The following is a 27,872-nucleotide window of genomic DNA, read 5'->3' as shown; positions in this document are numbered from 1 at the left end:
GCTCTTATCAAAGTACAGTCGGATTTCGTATCATATTGTGCAAAGCAACGGGACAGCAGGTCTCGGTTCAGGTTATCTGGAGTCATTTGAAACCCCAAGCAGGTGAAGATAATCATCCATACATCAGTTTTTACATGAAGTGCAGCCCAGCCAGCCAGCCTTCGCTCTGTAATACGCCTGCTCTAATACATCACACCTCTGTGCAACATTTCTGGGTGCCGGGGTCGAAACAGAAATGACCTTCGAGTGCAAATGGCCTCTCCATTTAGCCATCAGCGAGACCATTAGAGGGGTGTTGGTGTTTAATAGAGCCTGATGTTGCGCTCGGCTGCTGCTGGAACGACACCACAGTCGGTCCTTCTCCATTCACTGCCATTACAAGCATCTCTGTCATTACGCCAATATCATTTCAACAAATGTTAGTCTATTCTGCTGGACTGAGGGGAGGCTGATAGACTGCTGTTTTCTCGAGCGGGTGGACATATAACACGCAGAGAGGGTGGTCAAAAGATAGACCTTTAATTCAGGATTAAAATGGTAAATATTCTGCTTATAATACAAAAATTAAAACAAAACTCATTTAAATGATAACTGCTGCCAAAGTTTCATTGGAATTAATCGAATCCAAAACAACAGTTTGTATTTACAATACATGTGTGTGTACTGTGTATATTATATTATATTATATTATATTATATTATATTATATTATATTATATTATATTATATTATATTATATTATATTATATTATATTATATTATATTATAGTAATCATATTATAATGATTATATTATATGATATTATGTTATATTAATTATATTATATTATATTATATTATATTATATTATATTATATTATATTATATTATATTATAATAATTATATTATAATGATTATATTATATTATATTAATTTTATTATATTATATTCTAATGATTATATTATATGATATTATGTTATATTAATTATATTATATTATATTATATTATAATAATTATATTAAATTAATTATATTATATTATATTATGTTATATTTATACAAATACACATGCATACTCTAACAATAGGATGCTGACAACGGAGTTGAGGATCCACACGGCATTTATTAAACAGATGGCAAAACAGGGGCAAACAGAAGCATACGCGTAAGCCAAAATACGTAGTCAAACACAGCCGAACGGTCCGGACCGCGGTGGATACAATAAATAATACAAAAGGTCAAAAACAGGCTTCGTTAAGTTACAGACTAACAAGACTTAGCCATGTGTGTGAAAATGAGAGTTGTCTTTATAGTCCAGGTAATCATTGATTATGACTTTTAGCTGTGTGTGTGTGTGTATGTGTGTGTGTGTGTGTGTGTGTGTGTGTGTGTGTGTGTGTGTGTGTGTGTGTGTGTGTGTGTGTGTGTGTGTGTGTGTGAGTGTGAGTGAGTGTCCAGATTTTTGTCATATGTAGCGGGGGTTGACTGGTGCACAGCATCATAGTAGTTGTTGTTCATATGGTGGCAGATGTGTAGTGCTCCAGCGATCTGTGTAAGCTAGATGACTCATGACCATGACACATAAATAAAATGCAAACATAAAACACAAATGTATATGTGTGTGTGTGTGTGTGTGTGTGTGTGTGTGTGTGTATATATATATATATATATATATATATATATATATATATATATATATACAAATATACTAATTGTGATTTACAACCAAAATAAATGTTATTGCAAAAATATGTGTGTGCACTGTGCATTTTTTATGCATATAAAAATACAAGCATGCAAGTATAGAAAATGTTTATTTATATTTACATCGAAAAAAAAATATATATAATATATATGTATATATATATATATATATATATATATATATATATATATATATATATATATATATATATATATATATATATATATATATATATATATATATATATATATATATATATATATATACATATATATTATATATATATTTTTTTCGATGTAAATATAAATAAACATTTTCTATACTTGCATGCTTGTATTTTTATATGCATAAAAAATGCACAGTGCACACACATATTTTTGCAATAACATTTATTTTGGTTGTAAATCACAATTAGTATATTTGTATTCAAAATTGTATAATTTATATTTAATTGTTAACTATATATATATATATATATATATATATATATATATATATATATATATATATATATATATATATATATATATATATATGTATATGTGTGTGTGTGTGTGTGTGTGTAAACTTATAAATATTTATATTTAAATATATTTAAATAATAATATAAAATACATATTGCACTGTTACAAGTGTGATATTGCGTTTTTACAGCAGTTCAATGGCATAAGTGTGTATATAAAAAAGAAAATCTAACACAGAGTCTAAAAATCCTTTTTTATGAGGAACTCCTTTTTTCCGCTACTCATTCATATCTGCAGCTGACGTCAGAACAGAAGAAACCATTGTTCATTCACCAACATCACTTTAGAGCTAGTATTTGCATGATTCTCTAGCATAATATCTGAAGTGATGACAAAACAGATGATTTTAATCACATTTTTAGATTATAAGGCTGAACGGCATGAAATGCCATCCGTCTATAGTGATTTCCCAGTATTTCTCAAGGCAACACAAAGTAAAGCAAAGCAATTACTACCTGGTTACTGTTGTGTTTGCAATAGGGAAAAACTCTAAACACATGCAGTCTTCTTTCTTTCTGTTTACTGAACTAGTCTGCAGTATCAAAAACAGGAGACTCATTAGAAACAGAAGGCCTACCAAAAAGTCTCAAAGAAAGTCACTCTTTGGTTATACAAAGAGTGGCCAACACAAAATACATACATTCCTAATATTTGAGTCCCATCTCGCACTCAATACACTACAATTATGTGGTATAAATACAGCACCACAACATACAAAAGAGAGAGATCGACTTGGAAAGTCACCTACCAGTTTTATACGGATTTGATCAGCTGTTGTTTAAAATTGCACTGGATTTTTCCTCCTCTAAGGGCTTCTTTCGCATTCTCTGTCGTCATCTTGTGAATAGGCAATGTCAACCGTCTTCGCTCAAAGACAGGCAAATGGCTGCCAACGCACTGTCTCTCAGAAATTATAAATGTTTAAAATAGGCACTATACTTATAAATAAACTGCGTAGTTGCAGTCTAAACTACCAAACTCTTTACTAAAAAAGCCTCAAAAATACATTATGTTGCCCAACAGCTGCAATATTTGTCAAACTGTAGTGTGCGTTGCTTGCCACTGTATGTAGGCAGAGTAATACACAAGGGTCAAGTGTGAAGAGACCAGACGAGTGCTGTTACTTGCAGAATATCGCACGGTTATCAGCCAATCAGATTCAAGAATCAGACAGAACTGTTGTATAAATTCATATATTTATCATATATTATATGATTTATCAGTGCAGATTATTTCAAGACAGAAAAAGTGTGAAAATCTTTCTGTTGTTGTCTAGTTTTTGTTGTTGTCTAGTTTCAAGTAATGAAATTGTGAACTTCTCATTTTTATTCACAAATCACATTTCAGCCCCTCCCCTTGATCCACCTGACTCTATTTACTACAGTCAGTCCTTTTTTATGTTATTTGTCAGTTTATGCAAACGAAATGTGTTGTAAAAGGCTTCACATCAGCTTTAAGACAATATCTCAGTGTCTGCACTGATGTTAATAATTGTTATAGCTTGTTTTTGTAAATATCTAATGGCTGCTGAACATCTGTTAGGCCCAGTATGATGCTTTTTAAGCAACACTTTCTGTTTGGCAGATACGGCCGCATGCAGCTAAAGTTTATTCACCTAAAGCTCTACCCAAACACGCGCTGCGGCCCACAACAGCTGAAGACCAGCAGCAAGCTACGATTAGACCTAGCAAAACTCCGCTGTATTGATTTTCTGTCCGGAGGGTGTCAGAGATCGGTCTACAAAGGGAATTCATTTGTAGGCAAGCGCATTAGTTTCCTGTCAAGCGCTTCTTCTCCTCCTTGTGAAAACTGGGTGGAATATTAAGAGCAGAACTTACTCGAATCTGGGGCTCCTGTTGAGATATTGATCCTAGGAAGTAGAGCCGAGTCCTTCAAGTCGGTCTGAGCTCAGAAAGAGACGTTATGTCTCGAACAGACCCGCCTTTGCAAAGAAGAAGAAGTGCTTTCTCAATCGCAGTGTGTGAGAGCCGGTGCTAGACTTCTGGAGGCATACGGAAGTATTTGTTAGATCCCTAAATACCCCTTAGTGCCTTAATCTGTTCATTCGTTTTGAATTGAAACAGTCAGTAATGCAATAATAATAGGCTATACAAAATTGAATTAAGTCTTACTTTTTTGTCGACTCAATTTTGTCAAAAATGGACAAACTGTTGGGTTAATGGTACCACTATAGTTTAATTAACAATTCCACCATTTACAACTGGTTATTACCTGTCTATTACTAAGATATTAACTGTTTGTTAGCACTTATAAAGTATGATCTTATTGTGTAAATTTTTGGTCGACTAACTTTTTGAGTCAAAAATAAAAAAATCCAATGATTGGGTTAATGTTAACACTTTAGTTTAACTAACAATTACACCATTTACTACGGGGTGTTACCTGTCTACTTATTAAGGTATTAACTGTTTGTTAACACTTATAAAGTATGATCTTACTTTACATCCTGAATCCTACCCAATATCTAAACCCAACTACTGCCATACTAACTATTCTTAAGCAGTTAATTTCACATTTATTGAGCTAAAAGTCTTAGTTAAATGGTTGTTAATGTTTATAGTACAATCTTATAGTCTAATGTTTTTATCGACTCAATTTTTGTGTAAAAAAATTGACAAATCCAATGGTTGGGTTAATGTTAACAGTTTAGTTTAACTAACAATTACACCATTTACTACGGCTTATTACCTGTCTATTATTAAGATATTTACTGTTTGTTAGCACTTATAAAGTATGATCTTATAGTGTAACTTTTGGGTCGACTAACTTTTTGTGTCAAAAATAAACAAATCCAATGATTGGGTTAATGTTAATACTTTAGTTTAACTAACAATTACACCATTTACTACGGTGTCTTACCTGTCTATTATTAAGATATTTACTGTTTGTTAGCACTTATAAAGTATGATCTTATTTTACATTCTAAATCCTACCCAATACCTAAACCCAACTACTGCCTTACTAACTATAGTTAGGCAGGAAATCAGTAATTTTTTGAGCTCAAAGTCTTAGTTAAATGTTTGTTAATATTTAAAGTACAATCTGTCATGACTGTGCATGAACACCAGATGCCACTGTAGTTCGCCTGCAACTCCCTGCAAACTACAATGGCGAAAGAACTACATATCCACACATTCCTTTGTGCTTACACCCGGTCTTTCATATACACTGATTGCAATCACAGCTGTTTCTGTTTCCCCGTTGATTACCTGGACTATATATTAAACCATTCTACCTCTGTTTGTCAGTTCGTCGTTCGTCTTTATTGGTATGTTTGTTCCAGATTCCAGTCTGTATCCTGTTATTCTTGTTAAAGTCTAGTTTGAGTTTTATCTATTTGAGTTCCTAGTTTGTTTGTTTATTTTTTTATTTTGATTTTGGGATTTTTGTCACTGTCACTGCACAATGCATCAATTAAACTGCACTTGGATTCTACACCTGTTTTTGTTCCTGTTTTGATCACCCTAATGTGACACAATCTTATAGTATAATGTTTTCGTCGACTCAATTATTGTGTAAAAAATGGACAAATCCAATGGTTGGGTTAATGTTAACAGTTTAGTTTAAGTAACAATTACACCATTTACTACTGGGTAATTACCTGACTATTATTAAGCAGCAAATTAGTCATTTATTAAGCTAAAAGTAGTAGTTAATGTAGTAGTAGTTAGTAGCGTGAATTGTACATTTAAATAAAGTGTGACCGGGTAAATTATTATTAAATTAAATTTAGGTTCCACTTTATATTGCGAAGTTATGTACGTAGAAAGGGAAGAATGAAAAATGAAAAAGGGTAGTTATAAATGACATGTAGTTATGAATGTCCCGTTACACATTTTTTTTTACTTATACACACTATTCAGTAGGTTGTTACTGTACATGTGAGTTGTAAAACGGGTCTAACACATGTAAAAACTATGTACTGTACTTTACACATGAACACTTTCTATTGTCAAAGTACTTGTTTAAAATGAGCTGAAGGAACAGAACTCTCCACATTTTTGAGGGGACAAATGACTTGTTTTACGTTTAATACACTTAATCATTTTTTTCAATAGTGTAGTTACCAGACATCAAATATGACCACTACAGTAACAAACTAAAGCATTAGCTGAAAATTAGTTTGAAACGTTTAACCCAACAATTGGGTTTATCAATATTTTTACCAAAAAATACAGGTGGAAACTAGCAGCTTTTCAGGTTTTTGAGGTCAGTGTATTGTTGTGTATGTCCATGTTATTAAATAACAGTGAATAAATTGCAGTTTATAGTTGGTTAATCATAATTAATTTGATCAGCAAATCCAATATAAAAGCAGTGTTTTCAGGATTTATGGATGCCAAAAAACTAACCAAAAATCTCTTGCACAGCCCTAGTCAGAAACAAGGGGCTAAAAATTGAGAAAGTAAGCCCATTTCACACTTTGAAGTGCCCTTAACACATTAACACAAGTCTGTAAAAATAGTGTGTTAATAGGAGGGAGGTTTTTCACAGTTTTTTTTTTTTAAACCCGTATTTTTAATTACTTTTCGAGATAAAAAAATACAATTTATAAAGTAGTAAACGTGTTATAATGTAATGAAATTAAGTATTATTGATGCCATTGTTTTCCACAAACTGTATATTGTTACTGATTTTATTTTTTGATTACAGCAAAATGTGACATAGCATTAAACTGAAGTTAGACACAATAAGTAACAAATGTGCCCCATGTATATCAATAAGTAGCAAAACCTCCCATTCGGTGTACTTACTTTTTTACAGCAGTAGCAGAAACTGACATACTAGTCATATTCTTTTCAACTTGCAGTAATGAAGAACTGTAAACATTATTTTGTCATCCTATTTTATTTGATTAAGCTTTATTAAGCATTATTTGATTACTTGCATTTAAGTTTTTATCACATTATATTACAGGCATGTGAAACATCTACAATTTAATTATACAATCCAGGAAAATCTAGACAAGCAAATGAGAACATCCAGAAAAAGATTGCATTTTTATAAAGATGATATGCTATATCATAAAAGTTCAATATACATTGCCAGGCTGTATTTACATGCTTGCTAAAGTATTTGTCTAATTTTTAGCATTTTTAGCCTTCAACCCTTACCTCAACAGTTCTATGTTTGAGTTCTCATTTACATCTGTAGCATAAATTATTGCATTATTATAATGTTTTTTATTGAGAACTTATTGAGAAAAAAATTACAACACAACATTTTCGTTAAAAAATATTGTACAATATTTAACATGAAATGATAAACAAATACAACAAAACTAATTAATTGAATTCTATCATTTTTCTTCAGCTTAGGTTCTTATTAATCAGGGGTCACCACAGTGTAATGAACCGCCAACTATTCCAGCATATGTTTTACATAGCAGATGCCCTTACAGCCACAACACAGTTCTGGGAAACACCCATGCACTCTCTTGTTTACAGACAAACTCATACACTATGGCCAGTTTAGTTTATTCAGTTCACCTATAGCACATGTCTTTGGACTGTGGGGGAAACCAGAGCACCCAGAGGAAACCTACACGAACACGGGGAGAACATGCAAACTCCACACAGAAATGCCAACTGGCCCAGCCAGAACTCGAACCAGCGACCATCTTGCTATGAGGCGACAGTGCCACTGTGCCACCTAGAACATTCATTCATTCATTTTTCTTCAGCTTAGTCCCATTATTTATCAGTGGTCATCACAGCGGAATGAACCGCCAACTTATCCATCATATGCAGGGGATGCCCATCCAGCCACAACCCAGCACTGAGAAATGTCCAGAACATTTTACATTCAAAAATATAACATTTTACGATATTCAACATGAAATAATAAACAAAAACAAAACAAATAATAACAGATAAAAAAACACAGCATTGAGTAATCAATGCATTTCTATAGAAGTTTTTTCTTAACAAAATGAAAATTAAATTTCAAATGCCTGAAAACATTAAATAGTGCATCAAACTCTCAAAACAACTACCCAAATGATGAATCTGATGCCCAAACTATCAAATAACAAATCAACATTCATAGTCTATTTCTAGTCACTCCTTATTTTAGAGGTCGCAACAGTGAAATGAACCGCCAACCATTTCAGCATATGTTTTACTCAGTGGATGCCCTTCTAGGCACAACCCAGTATTAGAAAACACCCATAGTGTGCATTCACACACACACACGCACACACAAACATACACTACGGATAATTTAGTTTATTTAATTCACCTATAGTGCATGTCTGGTGCTCACGGCGACCCGAGTTTGACTCCCGCCTCGAGGTCCTATGCCGATCCTTCCTCTCTCTCTGCTCCCCATACTTTCCTGTAAATAATCTCTATTGTTTTACACATTAAAGGTGAAAAAATTATTTAAAAAAAAATAGAAAACAGACACCACAAAAACAAATCGATCAATGAATCAATTTTGTTAGGAAAAAACTTCCATACATTTTTTCCAATGTTTTAGAAATAAGTCCTTTTTGAATGTCTCAAAATAAATGTGAAATTATTGCGAATAATATAAAAATGTTCAAGCCTACAGTAACCTAATTGAATTGTCTATTTTTACAGGCATGAAACGAATCCATGCACTTACTATTCAAGCCAACTACGAGCTGCGGATTGACCTGGAGGACTTCGAGAACAGCACCTCCTTTGCGCAGTACGGCTCTTTTGGAGTGGGTTTGTTCTCAGTTGACCCAGACGAGGATGGTTACCCACTGAGCATCGCTGACTACTCCGGCACCGCAGGTATGAATCACACTGTTCTGCCTTTGAGCAAGAGATGGCGAGCTCGCCTGCGGTGCGCAGCCAAAAACTATTACATTTATTGCAAAGGCAGAGGTCTCGCGGAAAGCCAGAGGTCAGAGTGTGGCGTTTTTTTAAAGCTCTCTGGTCGTAAGACTTTGCTGCACAACTGCAATTCAGTCGTGGTACCGCATTGATGTCTTGAGCCAAAGTTCATGTCAGGTTTAATGGCGAGCCGCAGGTAAACGCTGGTAAAAGCTCTTGGGCTGATATGTAGTTTCGTCCAGACAGACTTTGGACAGATTACTCTGACCAAAACGCCCACTTTAGAGCATAAGAGACAATCCAGCTGACACCTAAAGTGTCTAGTTTTATTAGAAAAGAATGAAAAAAAGCTTAATAAAATGTGTTGGTTAAAGATGTAAGGGTCCTATTTTGGTGGCTACTTTAAGTTTACAAAAGGGATTTTCTATTTATATGTACAAGACAATAGCTGCATGCCAAATGGCACACTATGCACAATGCACTATGTACTTATGCACTGTTACGTAGCAGATGCACCTCGCTACGCACAGAAGGTTAAGAATGACCGCTGTTAAAAGAGGTTACCTGGAGTCCCCGTCTTTGTTTCCCAAGCACTCACACACACAGGCCAAGTTTTCAAAAGGAATAACAGATTTATTAAACAAATATTTCGGTGTCAGAATCAGGGAACAAAAAGGCCAAAACAAGGTAAGCTGCCAAATATTAAACTTCTTACCTAAACCGAAAATAAAGTTCCGTAAATAAAACATACAATTCTACCCTCCATAACTATCGATTAAACATGAGAAAACGGGACAAAAGAAAAAGGGCCTTCCCTTTGATCATTCAGCAGTAAGTAAAAATTTAGCCGCAGCTAACACAGCATACCTTCCTAGTACCGTATTTAACAGAGTATCTCACCAGATGACTTTGAAACAGAGTTGTAGAAAGTAATTAAACCATCAGCCACCGCTAATCCAGGTTACCGTCCTATTACCGTAATAAACAGAGTATCTCAAAGGATTACTTTGGAAAAAGGTTTCAGACAGAAAGAGATCACTGCCACACAGAGAACTCAGAGCGATCTGCTCACACACACACACACACACACACACAACAGCGAGGGGAAACAGGAAGAGAACTCGACGAGCAGCGTCAACAGCATGCTTTTATAACTGGCACCACCCCTCTCAAAGCTGCACCTGATCTCCGCTCATGTGGAGAGAGAGAAAGAGACAGATAATAGAGGATACAACACACACAGGAACAATACACACTAGCATTGTCAAAATAATGTTACTCAATATATAACATGCACTTACACACTCAACAGCATAGTACATGAATGTAGTGTCGTCCCAAATAGAACACTAATGTTTTTTTTGTACTAAGCGGAAATTTAAACTGTTTCCCTAATGATGTTTGACGGTTGCCAAATTAGTGAAATAAGTGACCAAACTACCAAATAACAGCTGCCATGAGTATAACCGCATTCACCATCAGACCATCAAACAAAACTATACATTTGTTACATGGATATTTAAATGTATGTATAAATTGCCTTATATACGGATAGAATTTATATCTAAATATAAATAAACATCAATTATAGTCAATTAGTTTGTTAGATAGCGAACTTTAAGTGTTAAAAGCAAGTATATGTTATGCACAGAGAGGAAATCCGAAACTTACTGGCCTGAGTTGCACCCCAGCAAAAACAAAAAGCTCAGCCTAGAATAGAAACTATCATGAGAATCACAAGACTAATTTAAAGTTTCCTGGCCTGTTGTCAGCGGTGTTCAGATATATTCCTGCAGCACGCAAAGCAACGGGGGCTGCAGGTTATCTTGAGCGCCGAGGCGAAGTGATGAGCAATTCTCAATGCTTCACCTGCGCTGTCGCCGGGGCCTCTTTTTAACGTTAATTGGGTCCCGCTCTCCATTATTCTCAGGTGTTTTTCCCTGAGCGCTGCCCTCCTCGCTGGGGCCGGACGCGGGCCTGACCTTCGCTGTATGCCGGAAAGGGCAGGGATAATGAAGCCGTACAGTACATCTATGGCATTCCAATAAAGCAGGCACCCGGCTTATTACGGGAGACGTAAACAAACAGTCCTATTAACATAAATCAAGAGGAGAATACAGCATCCACGCGTCTAATTAGCCAGGCTGTCTTAAACATCCCGCTGGAGGAGTCATGCCACATTGATTCCCAATCTTATCAATTACGTCTTGTTTGGACTCTTAAGCCGCTTTCTCCATTAAAATGCATGCATGGTTGTTTAATGCATTAACGTGTACATGAATGGTAGCTTGGACTGACCATAAGCATTAAATCGCATTGTGATTTTCATCTGATCTTTGCTTGCTCAAGTGTGAAACTTAGGCTCAATCCCAATTCTTTTTTGTACCTCTTCCCCTTTTCCTCAGCCCCTAAAACCGAGTGTGAAGGGGAAGGGTTTTAAAATTTACCTCTAAGAAATGGGACAGCACTACAACACCTGCACATGTCATCATATGTTGTCGCGATCTCATGCTTCATATGACGTCAGATGATCGCGACTGCTGGAGTTTTTCCAGTTGTGTTATTTTTTGGTATTTATCTACAAGAAATCACTGAAGGCAACGATTTCATGTTATCATGACGATCTCTCGTGGCAATATGATCGTAACTGTACTGCGCATTTACTCCGTGGCCATATTCATCTATGTAAACACACCAAAAGCAACATTAACATTATAGCAGACACTGTAAAAACCTCATTTCCAGCCACTAGACATTTCTGACAGGGTATTCCAGTGTCGTTGAGTGTCAGAATGTTGTGGGACTACTAAACAGGAGTTCAAGAGTTCACATTTAGATATGCTTAGCATTTATAGCAGGTTTGGCATGCTGTCCCGGGAGATAACCCTGAGCTCGGAGATATTTGAGTCAATAAGCATATCAGAGGATCCGAGATCAGGAAGGTCTCGATAGTTCCCCCTTTTGAAAGGGGAGAAAAAGGAGGAGATGGGGTGGAAGGGGGGATTCTTCTGAAATGAAGATAGGGAAAAAGGTTAGAAAGTGATCCATTTATAGTAGGCTAGGATCCCTCGGATTGGATTATTACTGATTCCAAAAGAGTGGCCAGCTGGGCTCAATCATATCACGTTCTCCTCTCGAAATTAGTTTATGAAACTTCACTTATTATTAGGGATTATAGATAGCAAAATTTAGCGTTTTTATTGTAGTAGTATTTTTAAAAGCATGACAGTAAAAAATGAGCGCGGTTATAAATATATTAAAACATGTGCTTGTTTGTTGTAAAAATTTGCAATAATGACAAAAAATCATTCTGAAAATGCATCTCCTTACTTCCGGATGCAGCTATGCTGCCCTTGTGGCTTGTGTATTCTGGAAATTTTTCTTACCCCTTGGTTTTGAGTGTGGTCTTGAAAAATCTCTATTTGAAGGGGTATCTAGCACTTCCTCTTAGCCCTACACCTTCAAGCTAAAGAGATTTGGGACACCCTTAAAGTGCAAAACGAGGGGTAGGGGTAAGGGAAAGGGCTAAGGGGTAGAATTGGGATTAGGCCTTAGTAAGTGTGAAACTTAAATGGGTAACCATTGACTTCTATAGTAGTTTTTTACACTACTACTAGTGGAGAGGAATATTAGTTGTAAGATGTTAACGATACATTGATTGAAATAAAAAAAAAATACCAAAAAGGTTGGTTCACGATCAATATCAATGAGAATCAATATTGTATTGACACTAGTAATTCATAATCTCACTTACACAGATTATTCTTGTCGCAAACATACACTTTTAAAAGCATTAACATAAATTATTGGTAGGTCGGACTTACTGTAAGCATTACATCAGATATTTGAATCATATTATTTTGGTAGTGAAAAGGAAATCAGGGTGGAAATCGGTATCGCAGTGAGTAGCATGTTCGCCTCACAGCAAGAAGGTTGCTGGTTCGAGCCTTGGCTGGGTCAGTGGCGTTTCTGTGTGAAGTTTGCATGTTCTGTTGGCGTGGGTTTTCTCCACAGTCCAAAAACATGTGGCACAGGTGAAGTGGGTAAACTAAGTCCATAGTGTATGTGTGTGAATGAGTGCGGATGGATGGTTCCCAGTGATAGGTTGCAGCTGGAAGGGCATCCGCTGCGTAAAACATATGCTGGATAAGTTGGCGGATCATTCCGCTGTGGCGACCCCAGAAAAATAAAGAGACTAAGCCAAAAAGAAAATGAATGAATGAATGAATGGAAAGGAAGTCAAACAGATGTTTTAATGCAGTTGGAATAGAGACAAAAAAAAGGTTACTTCTAAAACTTTGCTTTATTTAATGTGACTTGTTTGTATTTCTTTTTATTGCTTTTTGTTGTAGTTTGTTATATACTGTATTAATTAATTTGATGATTTAAAGGGAAAGCACGAACAAAAATAGCAATGAAAATTCTGACCTGAACACAAAAGATTATATTTTGAAAAACACTGGAAAGCGGTAACCATTGACTTTTGTAGTATTTTTTTTTACAGAGGAAATTTTGTGGAGAAGTTTTTTTGGATCTAGTTTGTTATATATTGATTAATTTGATTATCTAAAAGGATAGCGCACCCAAAAATGAAAATTCTAGTGTCAATTTCCTCAATCGGGACCTCCAAACTATGTTTTTTTGAACACAAAAGAAGATATTTTGAAAAATGCTGGAAACCGGTAACCATTCCATAGTATTGAATTTATCTACTATGGATGACATCTATTAATTATAATATCCACGTAAGTCAGATATATTAAATTAAACTAAAATAAATACAAAAAAGTTTGATTCACAATCTGTAAAGATGAGAATCAATATTGTATCAACATTAATAATTCCTAATCTCATCTAGACAAATTGTTCTGGTCAAAAACACACCCTTTTTAAAAAGCATTAACATGTACATTAATGGTAGGTTAGACTGACTGTAAGCATTAAATCAGATTTCTGATCTGTTCTAAGTACACTCAGAAAAAGTGTTTTTTGCTGCTTGTTCACCTACTTATTTAAAGTGAATCAAAAGAACAAAATTCTTGCGTTTTTGGGGGACAACTTAAATGTTTTATGTCCAATCCACTTAAATTTGTAAAAACTATTAAGTTAACTTAATTCATTTGTGTTTGGACAACATGAAGGACTTTTGTGGAACTCAGCATTTTTTTACAGTGTATAATGTTTTGAATAAAATGAAGTTGAAATAAAGTGAAATCAAATGGAGCTGGAGAACAACGAAACAAACAGAACAACAACGTTTGCAGGCCTGCACTGGGGCTCCTGGAGGGCAGCGATGTGAAATGTCCTTGACACCTTTAATAATGGTTTGTCAGACAAATAGCAAGTCCCTTCTCTGAGTCCAACAGTCACAGAAATTAGAAAAGAGAAATCCTGACACAAGGTCAATGGTAAAAGGCACACTGTGGTCATAAAATCAAGTGTGAAAACAATTGGATGTGGCAGGCAGCCTAGAGTTCAAACCTCACATCGCACTTTCTCTGACAACAAAGCATCCCTTTCTCTCATATTAACAAGTGAAAGTTCACTGATATATGTACTATATTACTATATACTGAGTTTAAAAGTAAATAACTCAATTTAAGGCAGATGTGGGTACAGAAATATTTAAATGTTTTATTCTTATAAGGGTGATATGGTGGTTCAGTGGTTAGCACTGTCGCCTCACAGCAAGAAGGTTGCTGGTTTGAGTCCCAGGAGGGCCAGTTGGCATTTCTGTGTAGAGTTTGCATGTTCTCCTCATGTGGGTTTCCTCCGGTTTCCCCACACATTCCAAAGACATGTGCTATAGGTGAATTGAATAAACTAAATGGTAGTAGTCTATGTGTGTGCATGTGAGAGTGTATGGGTGTTTCCCAGTACTGGGTGGTGGCTGGAAGGGCATCTGCTGTGTTAAGCATATGCTGGATAAGTTGGCAGTTCATTCCGCTGTGGCAACCCCTGATATATTGACCCCTGAATATTACTATCTTGTTCATGGAATTCTGGTATAGGACAACCAAAAAAATAACTTAAAAGCACACTGTTTCTCTTCTTTTTTTTTTAATAGAATGTGCTTGACTAAAACGTGTTTTAGTAATATTCTGCAAACTACTTATGAAATTTTAAAAAGAAAAATTTAAAATAAGAATGCTGTCATTTGGAACATTTTTGCTGTTGCTGTTGCTTAATGCTTTCACATCTGTAGTTTGGTTCATATGGTCCAGACCAAGGGCAACAAATGATACACTGTAACATTTTCTGCCATCTTTGGGTCCTTTTCACACCACACTGATTGCTTTGATCAGAACCAGTTGAAAAGAACCAAAATGCAGTCAAGTGACAAAACCCACATCACTCATTGGCCAGATGTTATTGAACGTATTTCCTAAGCTGCTTTTCGATTGGTCAGAATTCATGTACGAGAAAATGCCAATGGAACTCCCACAAGTAAACAAACTGTCAGACACAAAATGTTGCTTTTGACTATGGAGGGACGACTGCATTGGCTGATTGTATCACTGGTCATAGTATACTATATAGTTTGAATGCATCACAATAGACAAACTACAATTTGAGAATGAAAATGGCTGGAAAACAATGTTTTAATGCATTGCAAACGGCAAAGACGCACGTCACTTCAGGAGGAGGCATAAATTAATTTTGCTAAATTGCGACACGGTCATCTTTTGGAAATATTACCAATGATCCATCAGGTGATGTTTTTCCCTCCCACTCTCTGTTGGTCACCAAATATTTTTCCTCCACATTAGAGGTCCACATTAGATTTCTGCGGCGCGGGAATAAATTTCCGAATAAATCGCGGGAGCGGTCGGTAACGGGTTTAATTTGGGACGGGAGTGGCCTGTCTAGCAATATCGCTCCCGACTCCCGAGCGACCACGCGTATGTATGTGTGTAAATGAAATAGCGCGATGTTGGGTTTAGCTTGTTTGTTGCTGTGTGTGTGTATGTGTGAGCGAATGAGAGAGAGAGAGAGAGAGAGCTTTGCTTGTGTGTGTGCTTGGTGCTTATGTGTGTGTGTTAGTGCGCGCGCGAATAAGAGAGAGAGAGAGAGAGCTTTGTCTGTGTGTGTGTGCTTGGTGCTGTGAGTGTGTGTGTTTATACAGACAGCTTGTTATAGGCTGTCTGGACTGAAAAGTTGGGTGATTTTCGGTTTTGTTCTCCACCCCGCTCTTTAGCGGGATCGGGCGCGGCGGGTAGAAAACGGGGCGGATCGGGCAGCGGGACAACAAATGCTTAATATAGGCGGGAGCGGTCGGGTTTGGGCTAAAACCTGGCGGGTGCGAGCGGGAGCGGGATTCAAAATTTAGTCCCGCGCAGATCTCTACTCCACATTCCATAATGCACAGTCCATCAACCTATGGCAGCTGAAGTTAGTCTACAAAGGTGCAGTACTTTTTGCGGTTGGGTCTGTTTTAGTTCGGATGATACTCACCACAAACGAACGGCTCCAGGGTTTGTTTGAAAGCTTTTTTGGTCCGCTTTTGATGCTCACTCGAGTGCGATTGCTACATTCACACCTGCCCAAACGAACCGCACCAAGCGAACTCTAGTGCGATTCAACCAAACTAAATTAGGCAGGTGTGAAAGCCCCCTTAGAAGTCTTATTGCAGAGCAACACAAACAGCATGCAAAAGTATAAATCCCCGGCAATACACAAGGCATGCGCCGTGGGTCACACCGATCATTCTAAGCAGAAGTATTAATCAGCCCTAATAAGGGAGAAATTGCCATTAATGGGTGGGGCTTTCCCCCCTCTTATGTAGAAACACTGTCAATCAGTGTTATGACGTGTATGTGGAGGTTATTAAAAATAGAATAACTTAGTTTTTACTATTAGAGGCTGGCTATATTCACACACCACTGTCACCCAACTCTATTTAAACATATTTTTGGTTCAAATTGCAAGATGTTGAAGGTGTTTGCATAATAGGCCCCCTTTAAAACTTGAGTCGTGAAAATTGAGTAATGTGAAAGTGTACAGGCTTTAGCTAGATAAACAGATCGAAGGACAGAAAAGAATTAGACTAAACCTTTGAAGACAGTTGTTCGGCAGACATCTAAAGCTGAGCTGTTGTCTGAAAGTGTTTTAGCGACTGTGCCCTGATGTTGATGTACCGATTTGAGCTGACATTATTTCAATATGACACTGCATCCCTGTGGAGATTTTGATGAGCCATACCCCCAGAATCCTCAGTTTTTCATAAATTACTCTGATTTTTTTTTGGCAACCGAGATAAAAACACAAGATCTTTTGGTGTAAAAGTGTGTCCTTGTGTGCTAGAATCCTCATATCATAACGCACGAGCATGCTGTCTTTAATGCTCTCGCTTTAATGAAGGGCCTTTACGATAGCGCAGAGAAAGAGCGCTCAGCCACAGCAGGGAACTCTGGGAAGATATAATTACCTGAGATGAGTTTTTACACCCATGATGCCCTGATCTCTGTAAACACTTTGAGTACTAATACAGTGGCAACTTCAAAGCGCGCTAATGACAGTTTTGCAAGCGCACAGAAATGTTTTCACTACCATTAGGGAGGCCAGAGTAAGAAGTGAAATTGCGTGCGAGCGTTTGATTATTTTGTAACAATGCTTGTCCAAGTAGAGGAGTGAATAATTTCTCTCTGATGTTGCAGTGTTTTCCGCCATTAATGCGATTATGTATTCAGGCGCATACCTAATAACTCGTATCGGCCTCCTGAGTGGGTCTGTCTCAAGACATTTCAGAAGAGTCTGCTATGCACCTTTATGCTGACACACGCTTCACACCCCCTCAGGTGCGCTAACTGTGAGCAATCTGCAATTTACTGCAATGATTAATCATCACGTTCTAGCAAATGAGTGTTTTTTTTTTCTTCTAGCACTATTTGTGATGATTGGGTACTCTTTGAAATGTAACACTTTGTGAATATTACAGCATACTTGTACATTGCTCAAGCAGTTTTTTAACGATTTGTTTATATAGAGAGCAAAGCAGATGAAAGAATAATCGCAAATACGGCTAAGCTGGTTAGCTACAGTACTCTCCAGAGCTTAATAGGATTAGATTTTTGGATAGAATTGGATTTTTGGGCATTACCTGTTTTGAATTGACCATGTTCATTGCACAGTGAGTGCGAAATTTTTGTATGGTAAAAAATAAATACAATCTCACGTTGTGTCAGTCACATTTAGAAAGTGCCGTCATGCATTTTTTTTTCCATTTTTTGATCCATATAAAACATTTTCAGAGGTTCTTTTGACCATTTAGAACCACCGTACAATCAAAAGCCAAACTCTAGAATGGTGTCTGACAAATTTATCCACTGCATCCTCGCATCACAGAGTACTTTATGACTAATAAATTATGGAATATACAAAGATTGTGCCGGATATTTAAAGAAACACTGCTGTAACCTATGTTGGTTTTAATCCCTGGTGCCTTTCCCATGCCTCTGTTTTGTGTAGTATTACTTACATTGTAGCTACCATATGTCCCCACATGGATAGCAATACAGGTTTTTTCTCTTGTATCCGATTGGCGTGTGTGTGTGTGTGTGTGTGTGTGTGTGTGTGTGTGTGTGTGTGTGTGTGTGTGTGTGTGTGTGTGTGTGWGWGTGTGTGTGTGTGTGTGTGTGTGTGTGTGTGTGTGTGCTTTGTATTACTTACATTGTAGTTACCATATGTCCCCACATGTGTTGCAAATCAGGTTCTTTCCCTTTTCTCCGATTGGTGTGTATATATCTTGTATTCCTTACATTGTAGTCACCATCCCTTGTCTCCGATTAGTGTGTGTGTTCTTTGTATTACATTGTAGTTACCATATGTCCCCACGTGTATATCAATACCGGTTTATTCCCTTGTCTCTAATGTGTGTGTGTGTGTGTGTGTGTGTGTGTGTGTGTGTGTGTGTGTGTGTGTGTGTTTTCCTTGCATTCTTTACATTGTTACCATATGTACCCACAAATTTAGTAATAGCAATTCTTTTCCTTGTCTCTGATTGGTGTGTGTGTGTGTGTGTGTGTGTGTGTGTACCTTGTATTCCTTACATTGTAGTTACCATATGTCCCCACATGTATAGCAGTGCCAGTTATTTCCCATGCCTCTGTAGGAGTTGGAGTGTGTGTGTGTGTGTGTGTGTGTGTGTGTGTGTGTGTGTGTGTGTGTGTGTGTGTGTGTGTGTGTGTGTGTGTGTGAGTGAGTGAGTGAGTGAGTGAGTGTGTGTGTGTGTGTGTGTGTGTGTGTGTGCGCGTGAGCATGCGTGTATGTGTGTGTAGCTTTTACTCCTTAAATTGTTTTACCATATGTCCCCAAAAGTATAGCAATACCAGTTTGGCTCATAAATCACAGATTAAAGTGTTTTTAAAATGCAAAAGTGAGTATCTCTCACTTTTGAGAGATACAAAATTCAGTTCAATCAACACAATATTTGATCTTTCTTTTTCTTTTTTAAAGAGAGGCGAACACAAGCGTCACATGAAGCTTCTGTTTACATATTTTATGTTTCGTTTCCCATAATGCATTCATTACTGCATGTCAGACTTGGTGTAAAATGTTTCTGTACATGACTCATTTTTTTTAATAATGAATATAAAAAAACACATTGGAAAAAATCATTTGAAATTTTCAAAGTCAGTGTGCAAAGACCTTTACTGTTGATTTTTTATTTGGAATATGACGCATTCTACCATCTGCAATCAGCTCAAATCAACATGGCTCAGTGAATCATCTAAACCAGCTATGACTGTAAATGAGTAGTTTGAGTCCTTTCTTAAAGGTAGGTATAAGATGACAGCACTTACACTGAAAGGAGAGCCAGTGAACAGCTGTGGAGGAAAACAATATACTGTAGGAGCTGGCTTTGCAGGTCTATAGAAAGTCTAAAATGTATGGTTTTAACCTGGCTTAACTTGCTATATTGAGAATACAGCTGGAACAGGTGCAATATTCTAAAACTTCTCCACCTTTGGCTGGTTTTAAATTAACAGTAATCACCCATTTGTATTCCAAACACTTTCTTACTTCAAAGGAAATTAAGAAGTGATATTTTAAAGATGGACACCAAAAATGTTAGTTTGGAAAGGTGGCTCAGTGGTAAGCACTGTTGCCTCACAGCAAGAAGGTCACTGGTTCGAATCCCCGCTGAGCCAGTTGGCATTTCTGTGTGGAGTTGGCATGCTCTCATCATGTTAATGTGGGTTTTCCTCTGGATTCTCCAGTTTACCCCACAGTCCAAAGACATGCGCTATAAATGAATGGTATTACAAAATTGGCCGTAGTGTATCAGTGTGAATAAGATAATGGGTATTTCCCAGTACTGGGTTGTGGCTGGAAGGGCATCTGCTGTGTAAAACATATAGAAGAGGCGGCGTTTCATTTGATCCCTGATGAATAACGTCCTATTCGCAAAGGGCATCAGTGTCAACTCTTCCCATTCACTTTAAATGTTAGGCAATGCTTAACTGCATTGTGGATCCGTCTGATTCCTCCTGATTGCAACAGAGAAATAATGTAGACTGTAACAGTGTAAGAAGATATCTCTGTAAATGGATGCTATTTCATGTTATGTTCAGCCTTATAATGTTAAAGTGAAAAAATCAGGTCTTTTGTAAACATATTAGAGATTAGACTAAAGAGAATTTTTTGAGAAAAAGAGAATTTTATGTTTAGTCAGTTTAGTGGCTAATTCATACGAGTTCAGTCGTACAAAAATGCAGATTTTAAAAAGGAGGCGTGGCACCCAACCCCACCCCTAACCCCAACCGTGATTGGGTGATGAGCAAATTCTACTAAATTGTATGAATTAGATTGTACGAATTTATACGAATTAGCCACTAAATCAAAAAGTTACGAATTGTCGTGAGATTGCATTCTTGAATTCACACAAAAACAGCAACGCATGCGGCACGACGTCTGTTTGTTGCAGAGACGCTATTGGTTAAATGCCGGCAAAGTAGAACATGGAAGCAGCTTAAAGCTAAAAAGCAGCGTATGTCTGCTGTCTGGAGGTATTATAAAATTGATGATGACAACATTGCCAGAGCAAACTGTGAGATATGTAAATTTGGGATTGCCTGTCGGGTATTTTAAGTTGAGGCGCTATTTGTTTTTATATTAGATTTTTTTAAATATTTGCTGTTGCACTAATGTGAGGGATTTGTTTTATTTATTATTTGATTGTTCAAGCTACCTCACTGAAGTGCTCTGTTTTTTAACAGAGTTGTTAAATGTTACAATGAGGTGAATTAAATATAAAATAACAAACACTCTGGATCTGTTTCTTCGATTCGTTTTATATGTATTATACCAAAACCCGGATCGAGTTTTGGTATTGGTATGTATTCAAAATCAAATGACTCACACTCAAGGGTGAAAAAACCTGATTGGGACATCACTATATGTTAGTAACAAAAGCATTTTAGTTCTTACTGACTCGTGTATAAAAACAGGAAATCAAAAGAATTCTTTCTTTTTGTGTACCACAGAAGAAAGAAAGTCATTACGGTTTGGAAGGAAGACATTGTGAAGAGTGTTGGTACCTAAACCATTTAGGTTTCCACTGACTTAATTATGTAGAAAGAAAACATATAATGGAAGCCACTGGCAACCAAAACTGTTTGCTTACAAACATTTTTTATGAAAGAAGATATTGTGAAGAGTGTTGGTAACCAAACCATTTTGGTTTCCATTGACTGCCATTATATATTTCTTTCCTTAAAATGAAAGTCAATCCATTCCACTTCCATTGTAAAGAAAGAAATATGTAATGGAAGTCAAAGCACACCAAAACTTCAAATCCTCTTTATGTGTGTTCAACAGAGAAAAGAAAATCACACCGATTTAGAAAGACAGCGATTTGAAGAAAATTGCTAACCAAAAAGATATAATTGGCTTCCTTTATATGGACAAGTAATACAATGGAAGTCAACAGAAACTCAAAGTGTTTAGTTATCAGACATCTTCAAAAAATCTTTGCGTTCAACAGAAAAAAGGAACTGCACAAGGTTGAGTAAATGATGACAGAATTAGACCTGCTAACGCCAGCTCCTGTATCGTTTTTCTCCACGTCTGTTGACTGGCTCTTTTTTCACCGTCCAGGTGCTGTCATTTTATACCTCCATCAATCCGCTGATTCATTATCTTCTAAACCGCAATGATGAATCCATGAGGCACCAGAAACAAGTTTATGATGTGTAACGCACTTTACAGTATGACATAACGGCATCAATTGGATCTCCTTTGTCCCAATAAAACGGCTATCGCGATACATGTTGGATTGGAGTGGAATTAGAGGCGGAGGAAGAGGACGAGAGAAGGGTTTTACTGCAAGGCTGGCAATAAAAGGCTGATCTTGTCGGAGACGGCCTGTATGGAGGCTGGAAACCGGGATTAGATTAGCCTAGCTGCACACTGCAACATTACGTCCCCGAGACATACATCACTGAGCTTAATAAGGCCACATTAACGGCAACACGTTAAAGCACTGCTCTCTGTGGTTTCTGTCTCTCTTTTCACATCACTAGCAGAGCCAGCAAACTCAAAATGTGGATGTAAACATTGCAAGATAATTGTCGAAATCTGTTTTCAATTGATGTTTTACTGCTCGATATATGAGCCTGCAAGTGCTTCAGTGTCACTATTCTAAGCAATTGGATTTTATGAACTGAGGCCTATAAAATTTAAGTTTAAATGCATAAATGCAGGCTACGCTATACATTGTGTTATGTTTAAAAGGTTTTGCACAACCAAATTTATTTGGGTCTGCTGTGATTTTTGTTTCTATCTAATACATTTTTAGCCCTCCTGAAAATATGACTTTATTTTCAATATAAGTTCCTAGTTAATATACAAAGGAATTTTCCAAGACATTTTTAAACACAATAGTTTAATAACTAATGATGACAGTGTATAATATTTTACTATCTAGTTTAATCTAGTTTAAGATTGTATAATATTCAGCTTAAGGTGCGATATAAAAGCTTAAGTTGGTTAATTTGGTTAACTAGGCAAGTTAAAGATGCCATATACTGCATTGGTTTAATAATTTAAATTGTTCTCTGATGTCTACATAGTAGGTTTATGGCTTCAGTAAGTCCAAAAAAATCTCCAGAAACAATTTAATAAGCTCATTTATTTTTCTATAAAATACTCTTAGAATCAAAAGGTCCATCATTGACTATATGTGGTACGGATCCCAACCCACAGTTCGGAACGCACGTGACCCGCGGATTAATAACTTTTATGAACTTGTAGGTTAATCCAGCATTTCTAACAATTGCAGAGAGATCGCCACCCGCGTGATTCAAATCACATGTATGAAAGCATTTTTCCTGTACAATGACGAAAAAAGTTGTAGTGGGACCTACCTGAATGCTTTCTTAGGGTATCAATTATTTCTGTCACTATTAGTTTAGCCTGCATTATTGCATTCAGTGTAAAGCTACACAAATAAACATTAAAAGATTGTGATCTCAAATTGAAACCTGCGCAACATGAATGATAAATGATAATGATTTGCATATGTTTCTTAATCCTTCGAAGCGCTGCATTTAAATCTGCGTTTGATCGAGAGAGATTCAGTTTTTACACTTTTTCAGTTTTTTAAAAACAATTAAATAACAGAAGTACTAGGAGAACAGTTTATAGTTCAGATATAAACACTGATGTTTATGCTAAAGATTAAAATCACATTTTAATGGAACTTAACACTGGTGAATGTTGTTGCAATTACATTGTTTAACCAATGGGTGGCGACAAACAACCATCAAAATGATATCACTGAATAGGAATTCAGAAATGATACACTTATAATCAAACATGAAGTTTTATGTGTGAATTGTTGAATCATTAATTGAAAATAAATAAGAAATGTTGTACAAAATGTTTCTATATTTATCATTATTTAGCAGTAGCAAAAATAATTTTTCATATTGAACATTTTCTTCTTTTTCAGGTGGTTCTTTTTTCATTTTTTTTTTACTAAAATTACAAGGTTCTGTTTGTTAAAACCAATAGTTTTGCAGTAATATTTTAATATAAATGGAAAGCAAATGACATTTTTGTCCTCCCTTTTTTGCGAATCCGAAAAATGGTCTGATCTATGATTTAAAAATCATAGTGTGATCCAAACTGTGAGTTTTGTGACCTGTTACACCACTAACATTAACCTATTTTGCTCACCATTTTTTATTTTGAAGCTATATTGTCAAAGAAAATAGCCAAGACTTAGTATCAACATCTGCATGAACAGATGACAGTTGAGTTGAGCAATTTGACTTGATTCAGCAGTCTGCATATGTTTGTTGAAACACATGCATCAAACTTTACAATAAACACGATAAATAAACAAACATGCAACTAAATATACCTTGTTCCTCTTCAGAGTGGAGATAAATTAAAGTATAATCTTTAAATCCTGCATTTTGCGCTTTGAAGCAATTTTGCAACATGTCTCGTGCCGTCATTGCCCAGTAACGCACACTAAACAATTTGGGGCTTGCATTTTCAAAATAAAAGTCTCACATACATAGTAAGTGAAATATAAGCTTAAAATAATGAAGGGAGGAAATTATCACTGCTGTATCACTAGAAAATGTTTGACTTATCAGAGGTGTGCTAGTTAATGATCTCAGAGCTTTTTGATGATCTCAGAGCTGCATATGAGTTGCTGCGCTCTTGATGACGCGGCTGCTCATCAGGTCCGAATGGCCTAAAGTAGGCATACAGTACATGCCAATGAGTGGCGGAAATTAATTTTGGTGTGGAATAATTGAGTGAAAAATGAATGTAGCGGAAACCATGTAAACATAAAACAATTAAGTTGTCCCCCTAAAAACTCAAGTATTGTGTTGATTCAGCTCATTTTAAATAAATAGTCTGAACAATCAGGAACATCATGTCTTGAGTGCATATTAAAGTTTAAAATGATGTCTTACAAGATAACTACTTATGGAGGCTGTAGAAATCATGTCAGCTCACTAGTTTTTAAAACAAAACTGTTTTACTGCAGCACTCTAAACTTTCCATGATATGCATAAACAAAGACATTGCGGTCGAGTGACTCACTTGTTCTTTTGTTTCTGTCTCTTTTCCTCACCATCCCACTCTCTCTCTCTCTTTCTATTTGTCTTTCTCAACCTTTCTTTCCATCACTCATTGATCTGCCGCTGCAGGCGACTCGCTGCTCAAACACAACGGTATGAAATTTACCACCAAGGACAAGGACAACGACCACTCGGAGAATAACTGCGCGTCCTTCTACCATGGCGCCTGGTGGTACCGAAACTGCCACACGTCCAACCTGAATGGACAGTACCTGCGCGGCCAGCACACTTCATACGCCGACGGCATCGAGTGGTCGTCCTGGACGGGTTGGCAATACTCGCTGAAGTTCACCGAGATGAAGATCAGACCGACCAAGGAGGAGAATAAATGAGCGAGAACTAGAAAACCCGAGAGGAAGAACTCAAAGATGGCTGTAGGTGTTAGAGACACTCAATGCAGAAACTTTCCAGCAACGACTCTTCTTTCTTTGTCATATTTCTGTTTTCGATCCCTGTTTTCCTATCATCTCGTAGTGTTCGTGCTGACGCCGCTGTTTTTTCTCCTAACACACCTCTGAATATTATTGCAGGTAATGTCAAAAAATGTGCTACTGAGAACAAAAAATAGTTGTTGTCTTTAAAAAAAAACATAAAAATGACACAAAAAAATCTGTAGCTGTTAAATTTAGCAAGAACGTGTAGCTTTTCATAAAAATAAAGACTTTTAACTGGTCTCGGACATCTGGCGGAGAGGCAGCTTTGTCTTCTGTTATTTCTGGTTCAGTGATTAATCAATAACTCGTAGTTAAACGTGACAGGGTTGCTATTGGTGTGTCCGGTCACTGCTGTAATATCTGGGAGGTAACTAGGTTTTCCCCGTGTGTCGAATAAATACGTTATTGACCACCAGAGATGCTCAAAGAGAATATGTGTCACGGTGGTGGCTTTTCAGAGTGATGGGCCAATACCGGCACATTTTTCACTCTGACAGGTCAGTCGAAGGAAGGTTTATCAATGGAAAAGCACAGAAAACACAATAACCCTGTGGGGTTGCAGGAAGTGTTGGATTTTATCTTATGCACGGTATAGGCTAGGTTCACCTGAAATCACAATGAGATGGATTGACTGAGCTTAAGGCTTAATCTTTGGAGAAGATCTGGGAATTGAACTTGGGTTGAACTTCTGAACAGACTGACTTTTCTCTTTTGACTGTCAGATTGTCATTGGTTTGCCTGTATGTTATTGTGTATCCATTTAATTTCCTTTGTTTTAGATCGATTGTGACGTTCTTGATATTTTTTAATAAAAGGGATAGTTTACCTGAAAATTTTATAGAAAAGATGTTAATGGATATGTTTTCACTTGGTGAATGAAAGTAAAATTTCACCTTATGTCTTGCACAGAAGCATAGGTTTGTGACTAAATTGGTTTGAAGGGATAGTTCACACAAAAATGAATTTAACTCATTAATTTTTTAATTAATTATTTTAACTCAGGAATTAAGTTTTCATTCCTTTGAGTTTCCTTTTTGCTATTGGACACAAAAGAAGATATTTTGTAAAATATTAGCAACTATTGACCTCCGTAGATGTAACAACAAATATTATGGAAGTCAATGGTTACAAGTTTCCAACATTTTTCTAAATATCTTATTTTGGGTTCAACAGACAAAAGAAACTCAAACAGGTTTGTGACAGGTGAAAGTTGAGTAAATTATGACTTAACTTTTCAGAATCTGTAAATCTGTTCAGACTGCATGATTTTCAAAGTAGTCACATCAGAGATGTTTTCACACTGCATGACTATCTGGGGTAGCATTCTGTCGCTGCTGTGTTTATACTGCAAGATGGATTGGTGACAGGAGGTTTCACACTGCATGATTTCATTTTACAATAGGACGAATAGCAGACAATGTGGTCTCGGTCCACAAACACACGCAAGAAGTGACATGGAAACAACACGAGGTCACATACTATATCTTTTGTTATTAACTAGATCAGGGGTGGCCAACCCTGTTCCTGGAGAGCCACCTTCCTGCAGATTTCAGTTGCAACCCATATCAAACACACCTGCCTGTAATTATCCTGTAGTGTTCAGGTCCTAGTTAATCGGTTCAGGTGTGTTTGATATGGGTAACAACTGAAATCTACAGGAAGGTGGCTCTCCAGGAACAGAGTTGGCCACCCCTGAACTAGATAATGAGAAAGAAGTGGGGTAGAAAATGTACTTTTTTTGCTCACCTGACTTTTAAAGGGAATTAGCAATTTCTTTAAAACTTTTTTTCTTTTTTGACCTGGTTGCTCAGATGACACGGCAAACAGACACGGGTGCTCCTGCCAAGTTTTTACACATTTCCTGGGTCCAAATAAACTAAAAAAAAGCGCTTATAACTTATCCCCCAATCTCTCGCTGGCCTGAAGATACCCATACTAGTGGATGCTGCTCTCTTATTGGCTGTAGATAATCGCCGGTGTTATTTTCAATCAAACACATTTCACACCACATGATTTGAATCGGCCACGACTCCAGATATGTAGCATGCCAAATATCTGATAGTTGTTGGCGACTTATAGGCAATTCTCTATTGACACACTGTGTGATTGTTATTTATGTGAACGAGCACTGATTTGTCTGTCGGTGAGTTAAAATTGGGGCTAAAATCATGCAGTCTCAACTCGGCATTAGTCAAGATTTAAAATATATTTCGGACTTAAAAGCCAAATATTTCTACTACATCTTAGTTGGTGTTTATTTGTTTTAAGGTCACAAATGGACTTCCTTCCACTGTTAAAAA

The 27,872-nt window shown here is 36.7% G+C and overlaps 1 protein-coding gene across 22 annotated transcripts in view; it reads left to right on the top strand.

The window, feature by feature from the left end:
* The window catches only part of fibcd1a (fibrinogen C domain containing 1a), a 398,615-nt gene that overhangs the window by 360,337 nt on the left and 10,406 nt on the right, over nt 1-27,872 (top strand). For 15 of the 22 annotated variants that reach the window (XM_073910113.1, XM_073910111.1, XM_073910112.1 and 12 more), the window contains 2 exons: nt 8,814-8,993; nt 25,208-26,838. In XM_073910113.1, coding sequence (XP_073766214.1) covers nt 8,814-8,993; nt 25,208-25,470 — 443 coding nt within the window. In that variant the 3' untranslated portion in view covers nt 25,471-26,838. Of the gene's footprint in view, nt 1-8,813; nt 9,647-10,134; nt 12,697-25,207; nt 26,839-27,872 lie in introns of those variants that run through there. The other 7 variants (XR_012384132.1, XR_012384133.1, XR_012384135.1 and 4 more) reach the window with 2 other exon arrangements.

This window comes from Danio rerio, chromosome 8, assembly GCF_049306965.1.
Source record: "Danio rerio strain Tuebingen ecotype United States chromosome 8, GRCz12tu, whole genome shotgun sequence".
In the NCBI taxonomy this organism is placed as follows: Eukaryota; Metazoa; Chordata; class Actinopteri; order Cypriniformes; family Danionidae; genus Danio; species Danio rerio.
The sequence above is the reverse complement of the archived record's forward strand: the minus strand, read 5'-3'. Positions and strand labels throughout refer to the sequence as shown.